We start from the raw sequence: 25,461 nt of genomic DNA on the forward strand, positions 1-25,461 counted from the left end.
GAATAGTGAAGCAGTGTGTTTTAATAGTTTGATACTGTAGTTCAGTGTTTTGTCAGGATGACTGCCTATAGATGTTTGATACTTTACAGTTGTTGCACTATGTGGACACCTGTTTAGCAGAGTGTTTCTTTACTGTCCATTCAAATGATCTGTGTGTCTTGTTCATCCCCGACAAGAGCGTATAGCTTAGATGACTGGCTTACTGTATAGCCTCTCCCTCCCCTGTCAGAAGATGAACTCTGAGACACTATTGTTAATGGAGTCTGGTGTTGCATTATTGTGATTGTACATCCCCGCCTCCCAACTACCACTGCTGTTAAGTTGCGTCCCTAATGGCACCTTATTTCGGTATAGTGCACTACTTTGGACCAGGGCCCATAGGGACATATTTGACTTCCTTCTTTGCTCCCATTATGCCAACATGGACTTGAATGGGGACACCTGTTCTATTCATTCTATGTCAAATTATATCAAATCAAATGTTATTAGTCACATGCGCCGAATACAACAGGTGTAGAACTTACAGTGAAATGCTTACTTTCAAGCCCCTAACCAACAATGCAGTTAAAAAAATAAAAAATAAAAGTAACAAGTAGTTAAAGAGCAGCAGTAAAATAACAATAGCGAGACTGTATACAGAGGGTATCAGTACAGAGTCAATGTGCGGGGGCACCGGTTAGTCAAGATAATTGAGGTAATATGCATAGATGCGTAGATAATAACAGGGAGTAGCAGTGGTGTAAAAGAGGGGGAAGGGCAATGCAAATAGTCTGGGTAGCCATTTGATTAGATGTTCAGGAGTCTTATGGCTTGGGGGTAGAAGCTGTTTAGAAGCCTCTTGGACCTGGAATTGCCCTCTGGTACCACTTGCCATGCGGTAGCAGAGAGAACAGTCTATGATTAGGGTGGCTGGAATCTCTGACAATTTTTCTTCTTCTGACACCGCCTGGTATCGAGGTCCTGGATGGCAGGAAGCTTGGCCCAAGTGATGAACTGGGCCCGTACGCACTAACCTCTGTAGTGCCTTGCAGTCGGAGGCCGAGCAGTTGCCATACCAGGCAATGATGCAACCATTCAGGATGCTCTCAATGGTGCAGCTGTAGAACCTTTTGAGGATCTGAGGACCCATGCCAAATCTTTTCAGTCTTCTGAGGGGGAATAGGTTTTGTCGTGCACTCTTTATGACTGTCATGGTGTGCTTGGACCATTATTAGTTTGTTGGTGACGTGGACACAAAGGAAGTTGAAGCTCTCAACCTGCTCCACTGCAGGCCTGTCGATGAGAATGTGGGTGTGCAGATATGTTGTTACCTACCCTTACCACCTGGGGGCGGCCCTTCAGGAAGTCCAGGATCCAGTTTCAGAGGGAGGTGTGTAGTCCCAGGGTCCTTAGCTTAGTGATGAGCTTTGAGGGCACTGTGGTGTTGAACACTGAGCTGTTGTCAATTAATAGCATTCTCACATAGGTGTTCCTTTTGTCCAGGTGGGAAAGGGCAGTGTGGAGTGCAATAGAGATTGCATTGTCTGTGCATCTGTTAGGGCGGCATGCAAATTGGAGTGGGTCTAGCGTTTCTGGGATAATGGTGTTGATGTGAACCATGACCAGCCTTTCAAAGCACTTCATGGCTACAGACGTGAGTGCTACGGGTCGGTAGTCATTTAGGCACGTTACCTTAGTGTTCTTGGGCACAGGGACTATGGTGGTCTGTTTAAAACAGGTCATCTACAAGTCCATGCTAGGTAAAGCTCTGCCTTATCTCAGTTCACTGGTCACGATGGCAACACCCACCCATATCACGCGCTCCAGCAGGTGTATCTCACTGATCATCCCTAAAGCCAACAACAGTTCTCTGCTGCCTGTGACTGGAACGAATTGCAAAAATCGCTGAAGTTTGAGACTTATCTCCCTCACCAATTTCAAACATCTGCTATCTGAGAAGCTAACCGATCGCTGCAGCTGTACATAGTCTATCGGTAAATAGCCCACCCAATTTTACCTACCTCATCCCCATACTGTTTTTATTTATTTACTTTTCTGCTATTTTGCACACCAATATCTCTACCTGTACATGACCATCTGATCATTTATCACTCCAGTGTTAATCTGCAAAATTGTAATTATTCGCCTACCTCCTCATGCCTTTTGCACACAATGTATATAGACTCTTTTTTTCTACTGTGTTATTGACTTGTTAATTGTTTACTCTATGTGTAACTCTGTTGTTGTCTGTTCACACTGCTATGCTTTATCTTGGCCAGGTCGCAGTTGCAAATGAGAACTTGTTCTCAACTAGCCTACCTGGTTAAATAAAGGTGAAATAAAAATAATAAAAAACATGTTGGTATTACAGACTCAGACAGTAAGAGGTTGAAAATGTCAGTGAAGACACTTGTCTGTTGGTCAGTGCATGCTCGCGGTACACGTCCTGGTCATACGTCTGGCCCTGCAGCCTTTTGAATGTTGACCTTTAAAGGTCTTACTCACATCGGCTGCGGAGAGCGTCATCACACAGTTGTCCGGAACAGCTGGTGCTCTCATGCATGTTTCAGTGTCTTTGTAGTCTATAATGGTTTGCAAGCCTTGCCACATCCGACGAGCATCGGAGCCGGTGTAGTACAATTCGATCTTAGTCCTGTATTAACACTTTGCTTGTTTGATGGTTCGTCGGAGGGCATATCGGGATTTCTTCTAAGCTTCCGGGTTAGAGTCCCACTCCTTGAAAGCTGCAGCTCTAGCCTTTCGCTTGGTGAGGATGTTATCTGTAATCCATGGCTTCTGGTTGTGGTATGTACGTATGGTCACTGTGTGGGTGACGTCATCGATGCACTTATTGATGAAGGCAGTGACTGACGTGGTGTACTCCTAAGGTAGCACATGTGGTCAGGAGCAGAGGAGAGGAGAAAGTGTGTGTAAAAAATGAAGTACAACTTTTGGGGGGCTATTGGAATGGTTATTATGGTGACCACGGTCATTTGGCCAATTACCTTCATCCAAAATTCCATGACCGTCACAGCCCTAAGTCTGAGACCCCATTTAGACCAGTTTAACAGGTAACACTCAGACCCTCTCCAGCTCTTCCATATACCCTGCAACCACAAAGCGGACTGCACATGCGCACATGCATAGACGGATACATGTTCAAGTTGACATGTGATCTTCACATGCATTAGATATTAAATGTGGTGTTCCTGGCTGCTGACTCAATTGGGGAAAAAGAGGGTATTCTTGTTCAGTACAGCAGTTTATACATGGTTAGCGGTAGTTAGCCGTTTGATTTCACTAGATTTGCACTATTTGATCTAGTGAAAGTGTGCAACACAGCAACAGATCGAGAATGCGTTCTCGTCATTCTTTCTACGAGCACCGCATAGTCAGCACAATTCCCTATTGTTGAATCACTAGTAGCCTAAGGGTTTTGAATACACTTTTAACTTTTAAGACATACAATAATGGCTTTCAAAAACATGCTCAGCATTTTGGCTAGTAATGAGAAACGAACCACTAATTGCAATCATGGTGTTTTATGAACACAAGATAAATAAATGAAATATTAAGCAGTTTTAAAGTCCCAATGCAGTCAAAGCTCTGTTTTGCCTGTGTTGTAGAACAGCTGTCCAACAGCCGATGAAAACATTTGATCAGTGTTATTTCCTGATAGTTGCTGGTTGAAAATCCAATCTACGCAGGAACTTCTAATCAGAAGGTTTTCATGGACAGGAGTTTCAGCTTTCCATGGTGACATCAACGTGTGGTAAATTAGTTAATAGACCAATAGCAACAAGCGTTCCAAACCTCTCTGCCAATAACAGCTAGTTTTCAGTTTTAACCTTCCCACACAAACCACTTCCAGACAGTTCTAGAAAAAGTCTTGCTTGATAAATATTATTTAGCTAAAAAGCTATTTTTGCCAATGTTAATAAAAATCAATTACAGTAAGGTACTTAGTTGTTAAATTATACCAATCTAAAAACGGCTGCTTTGGGCCTTTAAAGAGGGAGCAGTTTATCAAGGATTGCAGTGTTGAAAATTCAGTAGAGAGTGCTGGAGCAAAGAACCAATAATAATTCCTCCTCCTTAAAGTGCTCTGAGGGACATACTGTTCCCCTACTAGACTCGCATGTGCGTACGCAGACACATGTGCTCCATGTATGTTCAACATGCTTGCTCAGTTTTGTGAAACACCTCCTGGAGTTTGGACGGTCAATATGTCATTTTTCTCTCTCTCTTTAAGCAGTAGGTTGCCCCCCTCTTTGGATATTCAAATGTGAGTGTGTAAGCTTCAGAAAAAATATACTGTAAGTGAAAACGGGGGGAATACTGTGTAACTCCCCCCATATGCCCCAGCGAAAAGGGTTTGACTTGGGTATTACTTACAGGGGTGGGAGTGCAAAGTATAGGCTACACCTAAATGGCACTGAGTGCAAGAGATGTGCTCTGGATTGGCTGTAGAGGTTTGCACTAAGATGAGTGAATGTCTGGCTGTTGCGGACTGTACAGGACAGGGTGTCTCCTATGTGTTCTTTTGTTCATGCGTTGGAGGCCAGCCCAGCTCTGCCTAGATCTCTGCTTCCAGCAGCCAAAGGGGGAGTGGCAGAGCTCTGGTGGGGGTGTTCCCTTTAGGCACACAGTGTACAAACACATGTGCTATGGTGCGGCAGAGGTGTGTCACTCCTGGCTCTCTTGCTAGCTTGCCTGCTTAGCTTCCTTCCTTTTTTCTCTGCATCCCGCGTGTGCACACACCCCCTTCGCTTTTCCCCTTTTCTTCCCTACTCGCCTCGGCCAGGCTGTTTCTCCACCGACCAGAGAGAAGGTAGGAGGGGTTGTGGGCTTGCTTTTTGTGCCACACTGACTCGGGCACTTCGGTAGATCAGTGCCTTTTTACTTCCAAGGGAAACTGATTCATAGGGAACATTTCCTGTGTTCTGTGGGACTGAAATATATATATTTTTCCCCCAACACATTAGAAGAAATAAGGAAATACACAAGACTGTAGGACTTTGTTAAAACATTTTAAGTCTTAATACTTGGCAGCCGGTCCTGCTATTGTATAACCAGAAGTGACTGCATTCAGTTTCCTCTGCATTAAACAAAATAAGTTAATTAGGCCTTAAAAGAAAACCCAAGAAGTCAAAATGGTTGCTGGCATGGTAATGCCCCTGGCAGATCTGAGGGCCATTTATGAGCTCCTCTTTCGGGATGGCGTCATGGTGACCAAGAAGGACAGGCGTCCCCAGTGCATGCACCCTGAGATCCAGGGGGTTGCTAACCTGAAGGTGATAAGGGCCATGGGCTCCCTCAAATCCAAAGGCTTTGTGCGGGAGACCTTTGCATGGAAGCATTCCTACTGGTACCTCACCAACGAGGGTATTGTGTACCTGCGGGACTACTTGCGTCTGCCACCTGAGATCGTGCCCTGCTCCCTGCAGCGCGTGCGTCGCCCCGCGTCCACCCTGAACATGATGCGTCGGGCCAGCCGTGGAGTGGTCCAGACCGTAGAGGGCCCCCCCTTCTACGCCCCCAAACCCAGGGTCGGACAGGAGAGCCAGCAGGGCATGATAGACCGCCAGGGCTACCGCCACAAGAGGGGACTCCCCGGCGAGGAGGAGGCTTCGGGTGTGAGGCTCGCAATGAGGTTTAGGGGCTCCTACCAGGGCCACGGACGCGGAGCTGTAGGGGAGCCTGGAGCTGAGACCCAGACTTTCTTCAGAAGAGGCCAAGGTTTCCACAGAGAGCAACAGCGTGTGCCAGAAGAGTGCCAGAGGAGAGGCTTTGCTCCACGTGGCCCTGCTTATCCTCCTCCTCTGGAGGCTAGGCCTGTCAGATCCCCTTCCCCAGCTGGAGATGTCAAACCATTTGTGCCTGAAGTTCCTGCCCCTGCTCCTATTAAGCAAGAGAAGACCAAGGAAGTTGCTGTGCTCGTGCCTTTTGCAGAGATCATTGAACCAGTATTCATCCCTGCAGTGGAACCAGAGGCCCCAGCCCTAGAATTGGAGAAAGTCGTGGAGGAGGTGACAGTTGAGGAAGTGTCATTTGAGGCCCCCATGCCTGTTGAAGAGGCTGAGCCACAAAAGGAAGAGATCACCGCTGTGGAAGCGGCAGAGGTGCTCTCAGATGTGTGGGATCAGGAGGAGCCAAAGCCAGTTGTGGAGGAGATAGAAGAAGCAGCTGAAAAGGCCCCAGAGCCTGAGGTGGGTGAGGCCATTAAGGAGGAGGTCCTCAAGGCCACCGCACCTGTTGAAGAGTTTGAAGAAGAGCCCAAACAATCCACTGAAGGGTCTGCTGAAGAGTCCATCCAAGAGTCCACTGAAGAGGTGGAAGATGTTGTTGAGAAAGTGACTGCCACGGAGATGGTGGTTGTTGAAGAAGCCGCTGCCATTCAGGCGGTGGTTGTCAGGGATGCCCCTGAAGTTCCTCCCGAAGACCTCCCACATGATACTGATATTGAGATACTCGAAGAGCACAAAGAAGTTGAGGAGGAACCATCCACTCATGAGGAGCCTGAGGCCTCTTTGTCTGAGGCTTCTTCTGATTCTGAGGCCTCTGAGCCTGAACCAATCACAGCTGCAGTTGCTACTGAAGCCGAGAGTGAACCAGTTACAATCACAGAAATCGTTGAAGCTGAGAGTGAGCCAGCTACAACCACAGAAAACATTGAAGCTGAGAGTGAGCCAGCTACAACCACAGAAAACATTGAAGCTGAGAGTGAGCCAGCTACAACCACAGAAAACATTGAAGCTGAGAGTGAGCCAGCTACAACCACAGAAAACATTGAAGCTGAGAGTGAGCCAGCTACAACCACAGAAAACATTGAAGCTGAGAGTGAGCCATCTACAACAACAGAAGGCGCCGTAGAGGCCAAAAGTAAACCAGTTACAATTACAGAAGCCATACCGGAGGTTAAGGCCTCCGTCCCATTGACCAAAGCTGATTCCACTGAGCCAGACTCTGACACTGACCTTCCCACCCCTCTACGCCCAGTCACAGAGGACTTCACAGACCTCACAGAGTACCATCAGCAGACAGTGCTAGAGCACATCACTCAAGAAATACCCGCTGGTATGGCAGCCTTCAGATCTGAGATGCCACTTGAGGTAACCTCCCAGGTAGTAAGCTCCACAGTGTATTCCACAGTGTTTGAGAACCAAATCTCCCAGTCTGAGGCCTTCATGGAAGCCCCCTCCATTGGAATGGCAGGCACTGTCTCACAGCTTGGACTTGAGCAAGAGGCTAGTCCTCTCTTTGGGGCTGAGTGTACTGCCCCTGTCATCCCCTCTGAGTGTCCCATCGCCCCCTCTGAGTGCCCCGTTGCCGCTCTGAAAAGTTCCCTTCCCCAGGATGACTGGGCCTTTCTCACAGAGGAACCTGATGAGGAGGAGGAGGTGAAGAAGATCTGGACTGATGCTCTACAAGGTTTGAGCTCTTTCTAGTTATTAACCCTTCTTCGACTACAGTCTTTTCCTGCATCAGTGACATCACAGACGTTTCTATGGGTACTGTTTGTTTGTGAATGTGTGGGAGGGTGATCTGTGGTTAATTAGATCAAATAATGATACAAGTAATGCACTTGTCATTTTCCATAAGGCGAAACGATAACCAGACTCTCTAAATCATATGTCACTTGCAGGATGCATGATATAATAGTCTGATACTGCATGGTTGTGGCTTGCTTGCTTTGCACTTAACTAAATGTAGTTCTTCTTGTAACATGAAATGTAATTCTCAGAACACTTACACTACCGGTCAAATTTTTAGAACGCCTACTCATTCAAGTGTATTCCATTATTTTTACTATTATTCGACATTGTAGAATAATAGTGAAGACATCAAAACTATGAAATAACAAATGGAATCATGTAGTAACCAAAAAAGTGTTCCAAATATATTTGAGATTTGAGATTCTTCAAATAGCCACCCTTTGTCTTGATGACAGCTTTGCACACTCTTGGCATTCTCTCTATAGGATTCATGAGGTAGTCATGAAATGGAATGCATTTCAATTAACAGGTGTGCCTTGTTAAAAGTTAATTTGTGGATTTATTTCCTTCTCAATGTGTCTGAGCCAATCAGTTGTGTTGTGACAAGGTTGGGGTGGTATACAGAAGATAGCCCTATTTGGTAAAAGACCAAGTTCATAGTATGGCAAGAACATCTTCCAATAAGCAAAGTAAGACGACAGTCCATCATTACTTTAAGACATGAAGGTGTGGGTGTGGAGGTGGTTTTGCTGGTGACACTGTCTGTGATTTATTTAGAATACAAGGCACACGTAACCAGCATGGCTACCACAGCATTCTGCAGCGATACGCCATCCCATCTGGTTTGGGCTTAGTGGGACTATCATTTTGTTTTCAACAGGACAATGACCCAACACATCTCCAGACTGTGTAAGGGCTATTTGACCAATAAGGAGAGTGATGGAGTGCTGTTTCAGATGACCTGGCCTCCACAATCACCCGATCTCAACCAAATTGAGATGGTTTGGGATGAGCCGGGCCACAGAGTGAAGGAAAAGCAGCCAACAAGTTCTCAGCATATGTGGGAACTCCTTCAATACTGTTGTAAAAGCATTCCAGGTGAAGCACATTGAGAGAATGCCAAGTTGTCATTGGGGCAAAGGGTGGCTATTTGAAGTATCTCAAATATAAAATATATTTAGATTTTTGTTTAACACTTTTTTGGTTACTACATGATTCCATATGTGTTATTTCATAGTGTTGATGTCTTCACTATTATTCTACAATGTAGTAAATAGTCAAAATAAAGGAAAACCCTTGAATGAGCAGGTGTTCTAAAACCTTTAACCGGTAGTGTATATGTTGCATTTAATTTTTCAATGTTATATGCCTGACCTGTTGCATGATTTGAATCATCTTTTGTGTATTTGTTTTCACTGTGTGAAATGATGTGCCATTGTACAGAGGACTGCCAAAATGCTGGAGAAATACATATTTAAAACACACAAGGATAAAACCACACACCACAACATTCACTCCTAGTTGAAAAGATCCACTGAAGACACCACTGATTATTAGACACTATTATCAGACTAGTAGGTAAAAACCACACAGTCTATGAAGGGTTTGCACGGAGCTCAGTATCCTTACATTAGATAATTAGCCAGTGTGGCTTTGGTGCTGTTTTTGTTGCCAGCTGTGTTCAAAAAAGGATTGGAGCAGTGTGCTGAGGGCTGACCCTGTACTGTACTGTGCGTGCCTATGCCCCTCTGTGCGTGCCTATGCCCCTATGTACTTGTCCTCTTGCTCAGTTGTGCACCGGGGCCTCCCACTCCTCTTTCTATTCTGGTTAGAGGCAGTTTGTGCTGTTCTGTGAAGAAAGTAGCACACAGCATTGTATGAGACCTTCAGTTTCTTGGCAATTTCTCGCAATGAATATTCTTCATTTCTCAGAACAAGAATAGACTGACAAGTTTCAGAAGAAATGTCATTGTTTCTGGCTATTTTAAGCCTATAATCGAACCCACAAATGCTGATGCCCCAGATACTCAAGTTGTCTAAAGAAGGACAGTTTTATTGCTTCTTTAATTAGGACAACAGTTTTCAGCTGTGCTAACATAATTGCAAAAGGGTTTTCTAATAGTCAATTAGCCCTTAGCTAACACAATGTGCCATTGGGACACAGGCGTGATGGTTGCTGATAATGGGCCTCTGTAAGCCTATGTAGATATTCCATAGAAATCAGCCATTTCCAGCTACAATAGTAATTTACAACATTAACAATGTCTGCACTGTGTTTCTGATCAATTTGACATTTTAATGGAGATCTTTTTAAATGTTCTTTCATGAGCAAGGACATTTCTAAGTGACCCCAAACTTTTTACGGACACAATGTATTTTTCAATACTTTTCTTTCCTCCCATCTATTTCTGAAGAGCATCCCGTTTTGATTTCTATTTACCGATATATTTTTAACTGTGCTGTTTCATAACATTTCTGAACCTTTATAATCTCATAGTTTCTACAGATTGTAAATTAAAGATACATGTTTTTTGCTAAAAGTGTTATATTTTTGATTTGACTATGACTTTTCAATCCAGCAGTACTATTTGCAGTGCTATTTAACGTGAAATGCTTACTTTACAAGCCCTTTCCCAATAATTCAGAGTTAAAAAGTACGGAAAATGTGCAAATAAGGGAAAAAAGGATATAGTAGCGCAATAAAATAATAATAACGCGGCTATATACAAGAAATACCGGTACCGAGCCAATGTGCAAGGGTACGAGGTAGTTGGGGTAATTGAGGTAATATGTACATGTAGGTAGGGGTAAAGTGACTAGTCAATCAGGATAGATAATAAACAGAGTAGCAGCAGTGTTGGTAGTTGAGGTAATATGTACATGTAGGTGGGGGTAAAGTGACTAGGCAACCAGTATAGATAATAAACAGAGTAACAGCAGTGTTGGTAGTAGGGTAGGTAATATGTACATGTAGGTAGGGGTAAAGTGACTAGGCAACCAGTATAGATAATAAACAGAGTAACATCAGTGTTGGTAGTAGGGTAGGTAATATGTACATGTAGGTGGGAGTAAAGTGACTTGTCAATCAGGATAGATAATAAACAGAGTAGCAGCAGTGTTGGTAGTTGAGGTAATATGTACATGTAGGTGGGGGTAAAGTGACTAGGCAACCAGGATCGATAATAAACAGAGTAGCAGCAGCGTATGTGAAGAGTGTGAAAGTGTGTCTTTGTGTGAGTCCAGTGAGTGTGCATAAAGCCAGTGCAAAAAAAAAAAAAAAGTGATCAATGCAAATTGTCCAGGTATCCATTTGCTGAACTTTTCAGCAGTCTTATGGATTGGGGGTAGAAGCTGTTCGGGAGCTAAGATGCTAAGCAGTTTCCATACCAAGCGATGATAAAGCCAGTCAAGATGCTCTCAATGGTGCAGCAGTCAAACTTTTTGAGGATCTGAGAGCCCATGCCGAAACCTTTCAGCTTCCTTGAGGGGGAAAGAGGCGTTGTCGTGCCCTCTTCACGACTGTGTTGGTGTGTTTGGACCATGATAGGTCCTTAGTGACGTGGACACCGATGAAGTTGAAGCTCTCAACCCACCCCACTACAGCCCCATCGATGTGGGCGTGCTCGGACCTCCGTTTCCTGTAGTCCACGATCAGCTCCATTGTCTAGTTGACATTGAGAGAGAGGTTGTTGTCCTGGCACCATCGCCGGTGATCAGGCCTGCCACCATCGTGTCATCGGCAAACTTAATTATGTTGTTTGAGACATGCGCGGCCACGCAGTCATGGGTGATCAGGGAGTGCAGGAAGGGAATAAGCACACTCCCCTGGGGGGCCCCCGTGTTGAGGGTCAGCGTGGCAGATGTGTTGTTAACTACCCTCACCACCTGGGGGCGGGCCATCAGGAAGTCTAGGATCCAGTTGCAGAGGGAGGTGTTTAGTCCCAGGGTCCTGAGCTTAGTGATGAGCTTGTAGGGCACTATGGTGTTGAACGCTGAGCTGTTGTCAATGAACAGCATTCTCACGTAGGTGTTCCTTTTGTCCAGGTGGAAAAGGGCAATGTGCAATAGAAATTGCATCATCTGTGGATCTTTTTGGGCAGTATGCACATAGGAGTGGGTCCAGGGTGTCTGGGATGATGGTGTTGAGCAATGTTTCCTCTGAGCGGCACGCGTGAGGCAGAATAAATATGAGCCTGCGCAGAGAATCACAAGATTAAAGCTATACAATTGCATTGTGTAATTGAACACCTTTTTTTCTTTTATGATTAAGGCAAATGCAGAGCTGGAGAATTGTCACTTCTAACTTGATCACCTACGTTGTTTGCTTTATTGCCAGAAAATAAACGAGGCACTCACCTGAACCCGATGATCCTGTGTGTGAATCCTGCAAGTAGTGACAATTATAATGTTACAATGCATTTATAACGACAATTAATGCATTGTTGTTCAAATGTAGTTCAGAAGATAGATGCCTCAAAAAAAGGCAATTGCGTGGGGCAACTGCATCAATATGCATCCACACACGACACGTCCACGCTCACACCCAGCGTCCACGAGCTGTAAAACTCGCTGGACTTGCTGCTGCCATCTGCTGGGTAACAGCTCTACTCCCCATCTGTGTACAGTATGGATAAAGTTGTAATAATACCCACATAGTTGTCATCGACACTGAAATACATGGATATTACATTGATAAATAGAGAACAAAACATTCAAGTGAAAAACATGACATATTGTACATTCATGTTTAACTACTCAACTACTCAAGTAGTTGTGTTTATTAAGTGGGAAAAGTAAGGTGACTGTTTGTTTCAGTCCTGGCCTGTGGATGCTTCCTCCACATGGCCTGTTTCAGCCCCCCTGAGAACTTTCCATTCTCTGCAGGCTGATAAATGACTCAGCAAGGATGACTCAGCAAGATTGTATTGGACCAGGTCTCTCTTGGAAAAGAGATATTATCTCAATCAGAAAACAACCTGTATAAATAAAGGTAAAAATAAAAAGATATTGGGAAATGTGAGTTCATTTAGTGAACACGGCTTTTTCTGCCATTTTTCCTGCTAAATGGGGCGAAGCCTCAGCTCCTACACGATGGAGCTCAGATGGGAACATGTGGCAGCCACCTTTTAATCTGACCTCCACTCCCTGTTTCAGCTCAGGCTGTTGCTGCTGGAGATATTCAATTCTAACAGTAGGGAGACGAGTGTAGAAAGAGTAAATGCACACAGAGACTAGACTCTAGTAGCTAGTGGTATCATTTTATCTCTGTTGTTGTATTGTGAATATATATATTTTTGTATTAGCTATTATGAAGATTGATTATGGTAGATCCTTCATGGAAGATCTGATTCAACAGGGCCAAGGTAGGACGTTTTAACTACAGGTACAGTACAGTATTCTTACCAAGAGGTGTCAGCATTAGGTTTGCATTGCTAAAGCTGGGATCTAATGCTGCTAGTGTATCACATAACAGTAGTGGCATTCCATCTCTTTGTGATAAACCTGTAGCATATGGTTCACATTTAAGCTACAATATATATACAAAAGTAGGTGGACACCCCTTCATATTTGTGGATTTGGCTATTTCATCCACACCCTTTGCTGACAGGTGTATAATATTGAGCACACAACCATAAAATCTCCATAGACAAACATTGCCAGTAGAATGGCCTTACAGAAGAGCTCAGTGACTTTCAACGGGGCACAGTCATAGAATGCCACCTTTCCAACAAGTCAGTTCGTCAAATGTCTGCCCTGCTAGAGCTGCCCAGGTCAACTGTAAGTGCTGTTTTTGTGAAGAGGAAACGTCAAGGAGCAACAACTGTTCAGCTGCAAAGTGGTAGGCCTCACAAGTTCACAGAACGGGACCGCTGAAGCACCTTTAAATTGTCTGTCCTTGGTTGCAACACTCACTACCGAGTTCAAAACGACCTCTCGAAGCAACGTTAGCACAAGAAGTGTTAGTCGGGAGCTTCATGAAATGTGTTTCCATGGCTGAGCAGCCGCACACAAGCCTAAGATCACAATGCGCAATGCCAAGCGTCATATGGAATAAAGCTCACCGCCATTGGACTCTGGAGCAGTGGAAACGTGTTCCCTGGAGTGAGGAATCACATTTCACCGTCTGGGTTTGGCGGATGCCAGGAGAACGCTATCTGCCCCAATGCATAGTGACAACTGTAAAGTTTGGTGGAGGAGGAATAATGGTCTGGAGCTGTTTTTCATGGTTCCGGCTAGACCCCTTAGTTCCAGTGAAGGGAAATCTTAACGCTACGGCATACAATTACATTGTAGACAATTCAGTGCTCCCAACTGTGTGGCAACAATGGTTTCTCGAGATGGGTGTGGAAGAACTTGACTGGCCTGCACAGAACCTTGACCTCAACCCCATCGAACGTTGACTGCGAGCCTGACCTAATCGCCCAACATTAGTGCCCGACCTCAGTAATGCTCTTGTGGCTGATTGGAAGCAAGTACCCACAACAATGTTCCAACATCTAGTGGAAAGCCTTCCCAGAAGAGTGGAGGCTGTTATAGCAGCAACGAAGGGCCAACTCTAAATTAATGCCAATGATTTTGGAATGACATGTTCGACAAGCAGGTCAAATCAAATCAAATTGATTTATATAGCCCTTCGTACATCAGCTGATATCTCAGTGCTGTACAGAAACCCAGCCTAAAACTCCAAACAGCAAGCAATGCAGGTGTAGAAGCATGGTGGCTAGGAAAAACTCCCCAGAAAGGCCAAAACCTAGGAAGAAACCTAGAAAGGAACCAGGCTATGTGGGGTGGCCAGTCCTCTTCTCGCTGTGCCGGGTGGAGATTATAACAGAACATGGCCAAGATGTTCAAATGTTCATAAATGACCAGCATGGTCAAATAATAACAATCACAGGCAGAACAGTTGAAACTGGAGCAGCAGCATGGCCAGGTGGACTGGGGACAGCAAGGAGTCATCATGCCCGGTAGTCCTGAGGCATGGTCCTAGGGCTCAGGGCCTCCGAGAGAAAGAGAGAATCAGAGAGGGCATACTTAAATTCACACAGGACACCGGATAGGACAGGAGAAGTACTCCAGATATAACAAACTGACCCTAGCCCCCCGACACATAAACTACTGCAGCATAAATACTGGAGGCTGAGACAGGAGGGGTCAGGAGACACTGTGGCCCCATCCGATGACACACCCGGACAGGACCAAACAGGAAGGATATAACCCCACCCACTTTGCCAAAGCACAGCCCCCACACCACTAGAGGGATATCTTCAACCACCTACTTACCATCCTGAGACAAGGCCGAGTATAGCCCATAAAGATCTCTGCTACGGCACAACCGAAGGTGTCCACATACTTTTGGTCATATTATGTATTTAGCTAGATTCCATTTGTTTTCGATGCGATTATGTGGTAAACTTGTTTCACTAGTGAAAGTTGAGATTTGTGGTCTATAAATTGCCAGCCAACGACACACAGCCTACGTTCCAACTATTTGGATTTGCTGATTTATCTTGACAATAAGTAATAACTGTGAAGCAGAGTTGTAGCAAAAACTTTATGGTAAGACCAAGAGCTGTCGAGCAGGCTCCTCCCGCTCACGCAGTCTGGTTCTGCCAGGGATCAGGTTCCCCAGAGCTGGCTAAATCCAGGGGGTGTGAGCAGGATGAACTCCTCTGAGTGGCTACTCCCCGTCCTGTTTTTTCCCCCAATGAGGGACAGTGTGTGCGTCCCAAATGGCACCCTATTCTCTATCCAGAGTGGCTGCGGATCCCACTTTTCCCTGACCTTTTTTCTCAAAAGTATCTCTAGCACTAAATTACCTGAAGGTTCTGCGCAATCACGTTCTGCACATGTCTTTCTTTACCTCTACCTTACGCACACATTTTTGTGGTCCCCTTCTCTTCTCAATCAGTTTAATGGGGATATGCATTTGGGCAAATCTACGGTAACAGAATGACACAGCCTCTGACATTTCTTCACTTTAAAAGTATGCCAAACAAAAACCATTAACTGCTAAGTTAAATGAACCATACAACTCTGTGCATATGTACTACCTTTAACAATTTCATAAAAAAGCATTTACTCGAAGAACAACGCAGATGTCAGGTTTGGTAACAGAACGGCAGTAAAATGTCCCTCAGTTCCAAAAACTCTGTTAAATGTCTACTCCAAATTAAGTTTTAATGATGCCTTCAGAAAGAATGGGCTGTCAGCTGACACCTTGAGTTTGAAAAAAATAATCTATTTCGGTTATTGAACTACTGTAAGTGAATTGGATTGGACCCGGTATCAGAATGATTGTAATAGAATGACACCATTGGTCCCTGATCTGTACTATACATACTTATGAATGTCATTCTCTTCATGGTGATGTATCCTGAATAGGTACACAAAAGGCTCTAGAGATCATCATACTACCAACCAACTATCTGCTGATAAGCAACTGCTTGCTAAGGTTACGGTTAGAGTTAGGTTTAAAATAAGGGTTAGGGTTACAGTAATGTTATACTATGCTATTATATTCGGTTCTGTCATGCACAATAGCCTACTATCATTACGTGATCTTGCAGAAATTGATTCAGCTTTGATCTAACTTTATTAAACAATCACCATTCGCCAGAGTAGCCTGTTCCCTAAGAGTAGAGCAGACTGTATGTAAAGTAGAGAATAAACACATGTGCAGAACGTGATCTGCACATGCGCTAAAGCTTTGGGACCTTTAGCACCAGAGATACTTTTGAGAAAAAGGTCTGTGAAAAGGTCTATTTACTGCATTACTTTTGACCAGGGCCAGTAGGGCAGTGGTGTAAAGAACTTAAGTAAAAAATACTTTAAAGTATTAAGTTGTTTTTTGGGGTATCTGTACATTACTTTTCCATTTATATTTTTGGCTACGTTTACTTCACTACATTCCTTTTGAAAATATTGTACTTTTTACTTCGTACATTTTCCTTGACACCCAAAACTACTTTTAATGCTTAGCAGGATAGGAAAATAGTCAAATTCACGCACTTATCAACCAAACATCCTTGGTCATCCATACTGCCTCTCGTCTGGCGGAGTCACTAAACACATTTAGTTTGTAAATTATGTCTGAATGTTGGAGTGTGCCCCTGGCTTTCCGTACATTTTCTAAACAAGAATATGGTGCCGTCTGGTTTAATATAAGGAATTTGAAATTATTTATGCTTTTACTTTTGACAATTACGTAATACTAAATACTTTTAGACTTTTACTGGGGGCCTTTATTTTTATTTGACTAATTTTCTTTTAAAGTATATTTACTTTTACTCAAGAATGACAGTTGGGTACTTTTTCCAGCACTTCCATAGGGCTCTGGTCAAAAGTAGTACACTATATAGGGAATAGAGTGCCATTTGGGATGCCGCCTGTCGCATTCCTATGCAGGGGCAGTATGGGTAATTGCTAGCCGTCACAGTAAGCGAGCCAGTGACTGCATCCAAAATTGTACTCTATTCCCTATATGTGACCGACCGGCTCAATTCGGTCTTATGTAGCAACATTTCAAATTGTGTTTTTTTTTCGTTGGATAAAAGTTGAAACTCAGAGCTAGAAAATTGTATATCATAAACTGCAGGAGGAACAATGGGAAAGTAATTCTGCTTTGAAAGTTGCTAAACTTGTTACCCCACTTTTGAGAAAATGGCCCTTCAATGTTTGGTACACCTACTGGAGAGCTCTTCTTTGTCTACACCCATTCAGCATCGTTCACACCCTCTTAAGCCTTAGCCCCACCCATCTCTTTAAGGATTCACATGTACTAAACCAAAGATTTCAAGACCAAAGGCTGGTTTATAATACGTCTATCGACAGTTGTCGCCGTTAGAATGAACATTTTATTGTCGTCCGTCATCAAACTTGCCGTTATGAAAAAGTATGAACACAAAAACGACAGGCTGCATGACATCAGCAGCCTGGTGGTCCAAAATAGCATAACTGGTGTATTTAAAAAAATACATGTATTAAGTATATGTGACATCACTCGCTCTCTCAAACCAGGCAACTAAAAGCAACTTTATAAACAATGTTTTGGTTTATTTCTAGCTTTTTAGCTAGCTAGCTTACGTTAAGTTAGCTAGCCAGTTCAATTAATGACCATATCATATACAGTAGCTGACAATGTCTTCACTTTAGCTCATTTGTATTCATTTTTGCAGGAAAATAAACTCACAACAACATCATCATTTACAAGTTTGATGGCGAGCCAATTACAGAAAATAGCTTATGGATGTGAGTGTGACAAAATAAAATCAGGGCATTCTAACCGTTAAACTTTGACACTCTCGTTTGCCTAACACTGTCTCGTTTGCCTAAAGTTATATCCTAATTTGACTTTGGTGCAGGTCATGTTGTTCTTCACATTACCGTCTCTGGTAAACACATACAGTGCCTTGTAAAAGTATTCAACCCCCTTTACATTTTTCCTATTCCAACCTGTAATTTAAATGGTTTTTAACAACGTCAAAAAAAATCTAGTTTCAAAAAATGTTTAAAAATGGGAAAGTGGTGCATGCATATGTATCCCCCCCCCTTTGCTATGAAGCCCCTAAATAAGACCTGGTGCAACCAATTACCTTCAGAAGTGACATAATTAATTAAATAATGTCCACCTCTGTGCAATCTAAGTGTCACATGATCTGTCATATGATCTCAGTATATATACACCTGTTCTGAAAGGCCACAGAGTCTGCAACAACACTAAGCAAGGGTCACCACCAAGCAAGCAGCACCATGAAGACCAATGAGTTCTCCAAACAGGTCAGGGACAACGTTGTGGAGAAGTACAGATCAGGGTTGGGTTATAAAAAAATATCAGAAACTTTGAGCATCCCACAGAGCACCATTAAATCCATTATTAAAAAATGGAAAGAATATGGCTCCACAACAAACCTGCCAAAACTCTCAGACCAGACAAGGAGGGCGTTAATCAGAGAGGCAACAAAGAGACCAAAGATAACCCTGAAGGAGCTGCAAAGCTCCACAGCGTAGATTGGGGTATCTGTCCATAGGATCACTTTAAGCCGTACACTCCACAGAGCTGGGCTTTACAGAAGAGTGGCCAGAAAAAAAATAAGCAAACATGTTTGGTGTTAGTGTAACCGATGTGAAATATCTAGCTAGTTGGTGGTGGTGGTGGTGCACGCTAATAGTGTTTCAATCTGTGACATCACTCGCTCTGAGACCTTAAATTAGTGGTTCCCCTTTTGTTGTTTACATTTTAACTATAAAACAACGTGAGCAGGTCTCATTGCCAACAATAGCGAAGCAAGCATTGTGACATTGAACAATAAGCTAGGAATAGAACATTCAGAAGGCGAGTTGGTGCCACGGTGCTCAATTGAACTAAAAGGAGCTGGCAGGGTGAAAAATGCACAAAATCAGGCCTGGTTTTTTTTGCAATGACTTCAAAACAACGGCAAGCAGCTGGGAAATATTGTCATATTATGAAACTGGGCTCCACGACGGATGCAATGAACTCATTTTTATCTGAAAAGAACGTTGTTAAAAATGTCATGTGTCCAGCCTACACATGACAACAATTAAATTGTTTCCAGCACCACATTTACAGTTACCAAAGCTCTGGTTAACACAAAAACTGCCTTAGCAGCTCTGCTAGGGTGAGTAAAATGGTCAGAGTGGTCTCATTTGTGTCTGTAAGTAGCTAGCAAATATTAGCTTGACTGCCGCTGTAAAGCTAAATCAACGCTACTCCTCGGCCCGAACGTCCAGTGTGCGCTCCGAGAGTGAAACAGTCTGAATTTACAAACTGACTTTAAAAAAAAAAATGGAAACACCATAATATTAATCAAATTAATTAAGCCAAAGTTCTTAAAATCAATCCCATATACTATGTTATTACAAAAAAGGTTTTAAATTCTCTGGTAATGCCAATATGGAATACTATCAAATGCTTCTCAAAAGATGCCCTCTGGTGGTTAAACTAGCAATAACTTGCAGTAACAGAAGAAATGGCTGACAAATAGATAACGTGCCACAGAATGCTGCAGCAGCATGCGGGGTGTGCCGCAGTATGACACAACTTTTAAAGGAGGAACCATTGTATAAGGTTAACAGTTGACAGTGCATGTCGGAGCAAAAACCAAGCCATTGTGTGGAGGCACATGACAGCCCACTTGCAGTTTGCCAATAGGCACCTAAAAGACTCTCAGACTATGAGAAACAGGATTCTCTGGTTTGATTTAATCAAGATTGAACTATTTGGCCTGAATGCCAAGAGACAAGTCTGGAGAAAACCTGTCACCATCCCTACATGGTGGTGGCAGCATCATGCTGTGGGTATGCTTTTCAACAGCAGGGACTGGGAGACTAGTCAGGATCGAGGGAAAGATGAACGGAGCGAAGTATTCTTTTCTTGATGAAAACCTTCCCCAGGGCACTCAGTACCTCAGACTGGGGTGAAGTCACATTCCATCAAGACAACGACCCTAAGCACACAGCCAAGACAATGCAGGAGTGTCTTTGGGACAAGTGGCCCAACCAGAGCCCGGACTTGAACCTGATCGAACATCTCTAGAGACCTTAAAATAGCTGTGCAGCGACACTCCCCATCCAACCTGACAGAGCTTGAGAAGATCTGCAGAGAAGAATGGGAGAAACTCTCCAAATACAGGTGTGCCAAGCTTGTAGTGTCATACCCAAGAAGACTCAAGGCTGTAATTACTGCCAAAGGTTCTTCAACAAATTACTGAGTAAAGGGTCTCTGAATATGTCAGTTTATTTTATTTTACACATTTGCTGAAGTTCATACAAACCTGTTTTTGCTTTGCCATTATGGGGTATTGTGTGTAGATTGGTGAGGGACAATAAAAAAAAAATATATATATATATTTTAGAGGCTGTAATGTAACAGAATGCACTGTATATATTTACAAAAAATATATATATTGGTAATATATACATTGATGGAAACCACAATCTGTCTGCAATATTAAATCTGCTCTACCCCCCCCCACACACACACACACACATTTTTTTTAAATCATCGGAAAGGGGTCAAATACTTTTTCACGACACTGTAGTTGAGATGTATTTCTTATGAGTCACTCTTGTCTACGTGGTTTAAATGTGGTAAACATTGGGGCAGACTCCACCTATGTCGTTGGGAGTGTTGATGTGACATCACGAAGCTAGAAGAATATTTTCTTCTGTCAGGTTCCTAGCTTGTCATCATGACCATATTGCCCATTCAGTGTCCACTTTTAACTTAAATGTGTAGGCCTATTCCATATCCCCTTGACAATAGTTTTGGTCACTATGGTTTTGGTTGACATTTACCAGCAGGGGTAAAATAGACAACCCTCAAATTAGCATGAAAGGGACACCCCTCATAATAGAGTTATCAGACAGAGATACGAGAGAAACCACCTCTGTCTCTTCAGACCAGGTCTGTCTTTGACATCCTGAATATCTCCTCTTAGGCTAAATATCCCTCTTGCGGTATCTTCTATAGATGAAGATAATACGTGGTAGGTTGATAAGTGTGTCTGTGTGTTGCTTATCGTTACTGGGAAACTAGCCTGGTTCCAGGCTTCGCACCTTTGACAGAGGCGTAACCGACCGGAAGGCTTGCTAATTTGGCTAGAGCATACTGTGTGCCGTTCAGTTTGCTTCCAGTGGTTTTAGGCTACAATACTCTCACTTATTCTGCCCACAGAATGAAACTTTTGATGTTGTATTTTGGGGCGTGTCATGTGAAGTGTGTCTGCGGGTTTTATTTGTGTCTTTTGTGGCTCTGGAACAGTTACAAGTCATAGTTTGTTTTGTGATGGGGGATACGTTCCAATGTCAAGGACTTATACATTGTGTGGCTCTGCAAAGGGAGCATCTTCACAAAGAGCCAGCCATGAAAACAGGATCTGTGTTTTAAGGAACATTCCCACTCCGGGGTTGGCTTTTCTCTAAGATATTTCACCTTCAGGTCTTTGATGACGTTCTTTGTCCAGAAAGAATAGGGTAGGTGTTTGGATTGACAGGCAGAAGGGTTAAACAGTGAGTTGGTATTTGGAGGTTGGGGGATTTTTATTTGTTAGTGGTCAAGAAACAAGACCCAGTTCTTTAGACTTCTGGAAAGCCTATGGATATGAATATGGAGTTAAGACATAGCTTCTAGGAAAATTAAGGAAAAAAAATGTAACTAGGAACATAAACCTTTGGAGGAAAAAAAGTGAGATCCTTAGTTTGTATGACTCATGGGGGGGATGGAAAATAAAGAGTAGCTTACTGCTAGAGGTTTGTGAGCCTTCCCATGGAGCAAACCAGTTGGAGTAGCAACAGAAAATAGGAGATCACTTTACACCACACTACTTTGACGACAGAAACTAGGTCCAGGAGAGATACATACTTGTGTAAGTAAAGAGAGATCTAGATCAACATCTCACTTTATGAGATGTCTCCCACACTACCTTCAGAGATGGTGTTTTATTTTTTTATTCATACTTTATTTAATCAGAAGTCACGTTGAAATGTACATCTCTTTTACAAGAAAGACAAGAAAGAACCATACATAGTAAACACAACATATTGGGGCGGCAGGGTAGCCTAGTGGTTAGAGCGTTGGACTAGTAACCGAAAGGTTACAAGTTTGAATCCCCGAGCTGAGAAGGTACACATCTGTCTTTCTGCCCCTAAACAGGCAGTTAACCCACTGTTCCTAGGCCATCATTGAAAATAAGAATTTGTTCTTAACTGACTTGCCTAGTTAAATAAAGGTCAAATAAAATATACAAAAATTGATAAAACATAATGAATGGAAGTTAAAATGTTGCATAGTGCAAAAGTAAGCTATAACTTTAGGTTTAAAAACATTATTATCATTATTGTGTTTGCCTATATAGTATGGTATTTACGGTATGCTAATAGTTGCTCTCACACATGAAGCAGGAATGTGGCTTTGGCCACACCACATCCAACTAAGGCTATTGTAAACAGAGAAGTTGAAGAGAGAGAGATCTGACTAGACATATTTTACTAATGTCAATCTATGTAATCTTTACTGTGTTACCTGAAGGCTACAATCAATAGACTTAAATGTACCTGGCTAAGTGAAGAAGCAAAATCATGCAAGTCTGAGTGGACGAACGAGAAGCAGAGTGATTGTGGAAGGAAGGGAGCGAGGGAACGAGCAAGAGAGAGTGGGTGGGAGCTCGGCCACTTTTGCCAGCAGTCTGAGTCAGAAGGAAAAAAAAGGTGGGAGCGGTGCTCTTTCGCTCTGCTCTCTCGTAAGTTGCAAGCATGTTGGCTTCCTCTTTGGTTTGAAGTCCAGGACGGCGGCACCACACCCCTGGCTGGCCCCCCCTTCCTCCACACACCCTCACCTTTCACCCGGGCTCTCCCAGCTGTCTCTGGATCCTGCGAGACCCCACTCGGTCCCAGGCCTGATGCCGGAAAGGCCCCCTGGAAGCGTGTTCCCAACCCTGGTGGTTGTAGGACATATTGTCACTTTGATCGCTGTTTGGCAATGGAGGCAACGTAGGAGGCAGTTAAGAGAAGGTAAGACCAGCTGGAGAAAAAAAAACTTGTTACGAGGCTTACTGTACTTCAGTAAATATGTCCTTGGGGCACATGAATAGAGATCAGAAGGTCTCTAGTCGTCACCATTTGTCTTAAATGGTCTGCTCTCTCTTCCCTCTCTACTCTCTGTGCTTTTGTGGTGCATGCTGCTCCCCCTCTTCTTCTCCCTCTCATCTCAAATTTCCTGACTGTAAAGTTGGTGGTGTTAACCCTGTAAATGCCAGCTGTAATATGATGCTGTGGTATTTTGTTGACTGACGTTGCTTCACAGTTGGATTCACGACTTGTAGTTCCGCCTCAGTCTTGTCTCACTTATCTGAAGTTGTTACGAAGGTACATGCACTAAGGAGAAATAAATGATTCCCTATCATTGGAAAAATAACCTCTAGACAGATATGATCATTTTGTTTCACGTGAAGATCATTTGTTCTATTTGTGAGAGTGGAACATTTGTGTGTTGTGGTGTGATATGGGATAGAGAGTTTGATCAAATAATAACGTTCCATCTATTACATGGTAAATTTGAATGGTCTTGTGGAGTATAGACTTGCATACAAGGTGATTGCAAAAGCCCTGAATTGTGATTTTAGTTTTCTTCTTCGAACGACTCCTTTTGTTTATGAACATGTTCAACATGCCGTCACATTGGTCCTATATGAAATGTTCACAATGTTAATGGTTATAGACATGGGCTATTATCAGGCCTTCTGGTCTCTGAAGAAATATCACACACACGATTTGGCTCAGTTAACCTCGTAAAGTTTAGCTTGCTTACGTCCCTATACCTGTGGCACAGACACCTCTTTCAAATGTAATGTATTGTTGACACAGCTTGTCACAGTGAGCCTGTCTGGCTTTCCTCTGCAGAACAGTGGGACAACCACACCCTTAGGCAAATTACAGGATGCCTGAGTTTAAGGCTGCAGATGTCGCGCCTGCGAGAGAGGGGATAATTACCTGCACTTGTGAAATGAGAAACACCCGTACACTTAATCGTTGAGACAATAAAGTAAAGTTGTAATGCAGCCAGCTAGCCATAAGAGGATGCTCAAATCGGCACCAGTCTGAGTAGCTCTTTATCTGATGCACAATCTTCTTTAAATTACATTTTTGGGTCTAATTTGTTGTTTTCCTGAACCTTGGCCAGGTACCGTACCTTGGCTGGTAATGACTCTTGACCCTAAGCGACTCTGTCCAGATTGACGAGTCTCACAGGAAGTCACTAGAGGACCCACCTATTTAGATAAGGGATTTCTACAGCGTTGTACTTTATTTAACCAGGGAAGTCACATTGACATTGACATCCCTTTTTTCAAGTGAGCCCTACTTGTTTTGTTAAGTATTATCCTTACTGTATGACCCAAATCGTATTAAGTTCACACGTTATTCTATTGAATCCACAACTAGACATGCTAACTGATAATATGTTGGCTTGACTGTGAAATGTCAGGCAAACATTTCTTTGCACAAAAAGACTGTGGGTTATCTCTACCTCTGCATGTTAATATTTAGCTGCTTTGCATTCGGCCTGGTCAACTTTCAGCACTGCACTGCAGACAATGCATAGGGAAGGGCAGAAGTCTATTACATTTGTGGTTTCATTGCTAATGCTACCTTAGTAATAATTAATGCTACTGTTTTCACTGTTGTCATACCATATTGGACTTCTTTTAGCAGATTATTGGATGGCTTCTGTGTTTGATGAACATATTACACATTCAAAATAAATACTTACGGTTGAAGTCAGAAGTTTACATGCTCGTTTTCAACCTCTCCACACATTTCTTGATGCCAAAACTTTAGTTTGTTATCAATAAATGTGTGGAGAGGTTGAAAAATGAGTCAGTTAGGACATCTACTTTGTGCATGATGACACAAGTCATTTCTCCAACAATTGTTTACAGACCGATTATATCACTTTATCATAATTCACTGTATCACAATTCCAGTGGGTCAGAAGTTTACATACTTAGTAGTTGACTGTGCCTTTAACCAGCTTGGAAAATTCCAGAAAATGATGTCATAGCTTTAGAAGCTTCTGATCGGCTAATTGACATAATTTGATTCAATTGGAGGTGTACCTGTGGATGTATTTCAAGCCCTACCTTCAAACTCAGTGGCTCTTTGCTCGACATCATGGGAAAATCGGAAGAAATCAGCCAAGCATACTATCTGTACAAACAATAGTATGCAAGTATAAACACCATGGGACCACGCAGCCGTCATACCGCTCAGAAAGGAGGCGCGTTCTGTCTCCTAGAGATGAACGTACTTTGGTGTGAAAAGCGCAAATCTATCCCAGAACAACAAGCAAAGGTCCTTGTGAAGTTACTGGAGGAAACAGGTACAAAAGTATCTAAATCCACAGTTAAACGAGTCCTATACTGACATAATCTGAAAGGGTGCTCAGCAAGGAAGAAGCCACTGCTCTAAAAAC

The 25,461-nt window shown here is 43.1% G+C and overlaps 2 protein-coding genes across 12 annotated transcripts in view; both read left to right on the forward strand.

Moving 5' to 3' along the window:
* Positions 1–25,461, forward strand: part of LOC118399164 (plectin-like) — a 185,234-nt gene that overhangs the window by 81,686 nt on the left and 78,087 nt on the right. For 3 of the 11 annotated variants that reach the window (XM_035795010.2, XM_035795012.2, XM_035795015.2), the window contains exon 1: positions 22,561–23,003. The exons of the other annotated variants lie outside the window; for them this stretch is intronic. In XM_035795010.2, coding sequence (XP_035650903.1) covers positions 22,892–23,003 — 112 coding nt within the window. In that variant the 5' untranslated portion in view covers positions 22,561–22,891. Of the gene's footprint in view, positions 1–22,560; positions 23,004–25,461 lie in introns of those variants that run through there. 11 annotated transcript variants of the gene reach the window in all.
* On the forward strand, positions 4,660–12,082 carry LOC118399165 (enolase-phosphatase E1-like). Its single transcript, XM_052471903.1, has 2 exons — positions 4,660–7,410; positions 8,356–12,082. The coding sequence occupies exons 1-2, from the start codon at positions 5,133–5,135 to the stop codon at positions 8,361–8,363; spliced, it is 2,286 nt and encodes a 761-aa protein (XP_052327863.1). The 5' UTR covers positions 4,660–5,132; the 3' UTR covers positions 8,364–12,082.

This window comes from Oncorhynchus keta, chromosome 20, assembly GCF_023373465.1.
Source record: "Oncorhynchus keta strain PuntledgeMale-10-30-2019 chromosome 20, Oket_V2, whole genome shotgun sequence".
NCBI classification, from domain to species: domain Eukaryota; kingdom Metazoa; phylum Chordata; class Actinopteri; order Salmoniformes; family Salmonidae; genus Oncorhynchus; species Oncorhynchus keta.

Bases quoted from the DNA above. Each gene is read 5' to 3' on its own strand.
- LOC118399165 (XM_052471903.1), top strand. From the start codon at position 5,133: ATGGTTGCTGGCATGGTAATGCCCCTGGCAGATCTGAGGGCCATTTAT.